Source organism: Phalaenopsis equestris, unplaced genomic scaffold (genome assembly GCF_001263595.1).
Source record: "Phalaenopsis equestris unplaced genomic scaffold, ASM126359v1 Scaffold000002, whole genome shotgun sequence".
In the NCBI taxonomy this organism is placed as follows: domain Eukaryota; kingdom Viridiplantae; phylum Streptophyta; class Magnoliopsida; order Asparagales; family Orchidaceae; genus Phalaenopsis; species Phalaenopsis equestris.
In genome coordinates this window covers 57,221,157-57,225,300 of record NW_018164444.1, presented here as the reverse complement: position 1 = coordinate 57,225,300, position 4,144 = coordinate 57,221,157, and the positions used below count along the sequence as shown (strand labels likewise).

The window sequence follows — 4,144 nt, the reverse complement described above, 5'->3', positions numbered from 1 at the left end:
AGTTGTCGTGTGCATTGGATGAGTTTGTATAGTTCGACTTACATAACACCTAAATCAAGTAATGATTTATGTTGTGAACTTTTTAAAAACCAAACTAGCCAAACAATTTTTCAAATTAAACTAAATCAATTCAATTTGGATAAATTAAAATATAAATAAATTTAATAACAAATTTAAATATATCCAACTTAAATAAAAAGTATGAATACTAATATATCTTTCACAATCTTTGTTAGAATTCATAATTTTGGCATGTAGATAAAACAATAGTTATAAATTGGTATTTTGTCACTTATTTACTCACAATTCATAAACCTTATCAATTTAATATTTGAAAACATTAGTCTAGTATGATAACCAACAATAAAAAAAAATAAAAATTTGTGAAAATTGACATTAATAATCAAGCCTATAACTTGAAAACTAAACCAAATTAATCAAATAAGATATGTTTTCTTTCATTTCTTTATTTAACCCTATATCAAGTTGCCCTAAGTTAATTCTTATCTTGCATGCAATAATAATTGTATGCAATAGATTAGGTGATATGTGGCCATGTAGGGTTCAACTAAAACTAGTTTGGTGGATGTTTGAGGGCTAATCAATCACATATTTGAGCAATCCATATGTCAACATTCTCACTAAACCTTGAATCCTTTTGACTTATCTAATCTTTAATTAGCTAAACCAATAATTAGATAACATTTTTTAAGCTCCCAAAATATGTTATATCATGTTGTTGTCAACATTATAGATTCCAATATTTCCAATCAAATAATACTCATAACACCCACAATTGTAACACATTATTAAACACATTTCATGTGATATAATAAATCATTATACAAAAGAAGTTTTGTATGAAATGAAATAAAGTGCAACTTTATTTTTTTATTTCCTTAAAAAACATTACCAAATTAAACTGCAACATTCCATTCCATGTATCATAATCATGCAAATTAAAGAGTACCATAAAGAACAAATTTATCATTGTTGAATTTATTTATGAGTAGCAGCATTACATTTCCCTTAAAAATCACACATAATTCCTTACATGAACCAACAACCGAACCGATATCACCTTCTTTCTTTACCCTCACTCCATCATTCCGGCGACATTCGCCGCCACCTCCGCCATACTCGGCCGTGCATTCACATCGCCGTTCATGCACTGCAGCGCCACCTGAAGCAGCCTCATCATCGTCTCCTCCACCATCTCCTCATCACTGAGCAACGACTTATCGAAAACCTCCACCGTCCATTCCTCCCGCACCACCGAATGAACCCACTGTGCCAAATTGAAGCCATGACTCGGCTTCCCTGTTAGAAGCTCGAGGAAGATGACCCCCAAGTCATAGACGTCGTTGGTGGGCGAAAAAGGTTGGGTTTTTCCGGCGTGGCGGTGGGTGGGGAGAGCGGTGAGGCCGTATTCACTTATGAGGGGATCCATGGTGGAGGATAGGAGGATGTTGGAACATTTGAGGTTGCCGTGGCCGGCAGTAGTAGCAGCGCCGGAGTTGGCAAGTGATCGGTGCATGAACGAAAGGCCGGCGGAGATGCCGGCGGCGACGTTCAGGCGGCTTTTCCATGTGAATGGCCGGCTTTCTTTATTATCTGTGTCATCAATCATGGATTTAGTTATACTGCATAATTAAGTTAATAGTAATTAATATATAAATAAATAAAGCATAATTAAGTTAATAGTAATTAATATATAAATAAATAAATATATATATATATATAATCTTGATGGTATTTTAATATTATGATTTATCTTTGTTCAAATGCTTGGACATATTCTTATGCAGATAAGAATTATTTTAATACTGAATTAACATATTAATTCGGACGGCATTTTCGTTCTTAATTTTTAGCCAATTGGCTTTCTATTATATAGATATGCTGAGGGAGAAAACGAGCTGATTATTAGTATGTTGGGTTAGAATATATTCGGAGTTTATTCGAGGTGTACAATCCTAATTCTTACATACAAATGATCGCACATAATATTTTCTCGCTACTTTAACAAAGAGAAGCAAGATTTATACATGTGCCACTCAATTCTCATGTATTTAAGGGTCTAATGCCTAAATTTTTATATTTATGACCCATTTGGGGCAGCTTATAAGTGCGAGACATTTTTGAAAATGCCATGGTACCGTTTGGATCATATATTTTGCTCGCTTATCCGAAAACGCGGTTTCATTTTTACACTAAATGACATGGTACCGTTTTAGGATAAGCTGTTTATCTTGAAACGTACAAGCTACCCTTAATACACCCTAATTAATGCATACATATGAGGTTATCTATGCATGGAATGGTGGATTTCATTTTTTTAAGTTAAAATAAAGATTTTTTTATGTGATATGAAAAGCTTGGGTGATATAAATGTAAAGAATAAAGTTTAGGAGTTAGATATATAAATAGATAGGAAATGGGTTTTATATATGTATGCAAACGTCCCAAAAAAACATGTAATTGCAACATGTGTTTTTGGTATGGATTTATTCTTGAAAATGATGACTTTGCCTGCATATTTATCCTTATTATTGCACATATTCTGCATGAACTGTTCGTTCAACATTAAATAGAATTTAGTTAACTCGAAAATCATAAATGTGTGGATTTAAAAAATCTTCATTATTATTATTATTATTATTTTTTTGAGAAAATATGAAATTATTTATAGAGTATAACCTATAATATTAAATTAAATAATGAAATCTTGAAAATATGCTGTTATTAAAAGCATGTTTTTTTCTAATTTGAAATCCATACCATGGAGGAGTCTGTAAAGGCTTCCATTCTTCTGAAAGTCATAGACCACAAGCTTCTCCTGCTTGGAGCAATAGAAGGCTGTAATTGGAAGAACATTTGGATGTCTTGCCTGATCCATCTTCATAATCTTGTTCTTAAATTCATCCCCTGACAAGCTCCAATCTTTTATCCTCTTCACCGCATACTCAGCACCTCCATTGATCACCACCTTGTACAGACTCCCGAACCTCCCCTTTCCGAGCAATTCCGCCGGAGCTCTCAGAAGTTCCTCAAATTTCAGATCTTTACATCCATCCTTCTTCAGCATAACAAGAGATGTCGAAACCCCTTCAGAGCTATGAGCCGCCGATGATATCGAGTACTCCGACCGGGAGGGATTCCCTGACTTCTCACTGCTCTCTGCAATCTTCTTCTCCTTTATTTCTCCCTTATAAAGGGGACCATTCTTATTCTTCTTTTTCTTGAGACATCTGTACGCCAAGAACAGAATAATGACCAGAGCAAGGAGAACATAGCCTGAGACCATGACAACTTTGCTCATTAATGTCCTCTTGGATTTGTGACTGGAAGGAGATGATGGTGGAAGAGGAGAAGAAAGAATAAGAGGAGGTGGAGAAGGAGGAGGAGGGCATGCCACGCTAAGTGGTTTGCCACATAGGCCAGGATTTCCAACAAATCTCGAAACAGGGAATTTTTCCGAATTCGCAGGCACAGAACCAGAGAATTGATTGAAAGAAACATCGAATTCATCCATGAAGTTCATGCTGAAATCGGGTATGCTACCAGTAAAGTGATTATTATTGGAAAGAAACGTTAAGATGCCTGAAATCCTCGACATATTCGACGGAATATTGCCAGAGAAGTTGTTGTGGGAGATCTCAAGCCTCTTCAGGCTCTTTAAGCTCGGTAGAGAAGATGGAAGGCTACCTGAGAGGCGATTATTGCTGAGATAAACATGGGTCAATCTGGTGCAGCTAGAGATTTCTGAAGGTAGGCCACGATTGAGGGCATTGTCCTGGAGACTCAGTATTGAGAGAGGGCCAGAGTTGCAGAGATGGGAGAGAAGAGTACCATCAATGGAACCATCGAGTTTGAGCGATTCAAGAACTAAAGCACGGACAGATTTTCCATCTTTGTTGCAGGCGATGCCTTTCCAACGGTCACGGCAGGGATCGGAGGCAGGAGTCCAGCCAAGTTCCTGATCAATTCGGGGATTGGTTGAGAGTTTTTTGAGGAAGGAGGTGAGAGTGATATTCAAGTCGTTGGAGTTTTGGGAGCTTGTTGATTTTGTTAGAAGCAGGAGGAGAAGAGAGAGGAGGAGGAGCCGCATCAGGCTCACCTCCATGGGAAGAGGAGAAGGGGA

At 36.6% G+C, this 4,144-nt stretch overlaps 1 protein-coding gene across 1 annotated transcript; it reads right to left on the bottom strand.

Moving 5' to 3' along the window:
* Nucleotides 1–1,018: 1,018 nt before the first annotated feature.
* Nucleotides 1,019–4,144, bottom strand: LOC110035409 (probable inactive receptor kinase At2g26730; the record flags this gene model as incomplete). The annotated part of the gene is given in 2 exon segments (XM_020739645.1): nt 1,019–1,614; nt 2,782–4,144. Coding segments are annotated over 2 exon segments (1,863 nt in total). The 3' UTR covers nt 1,019–1,096.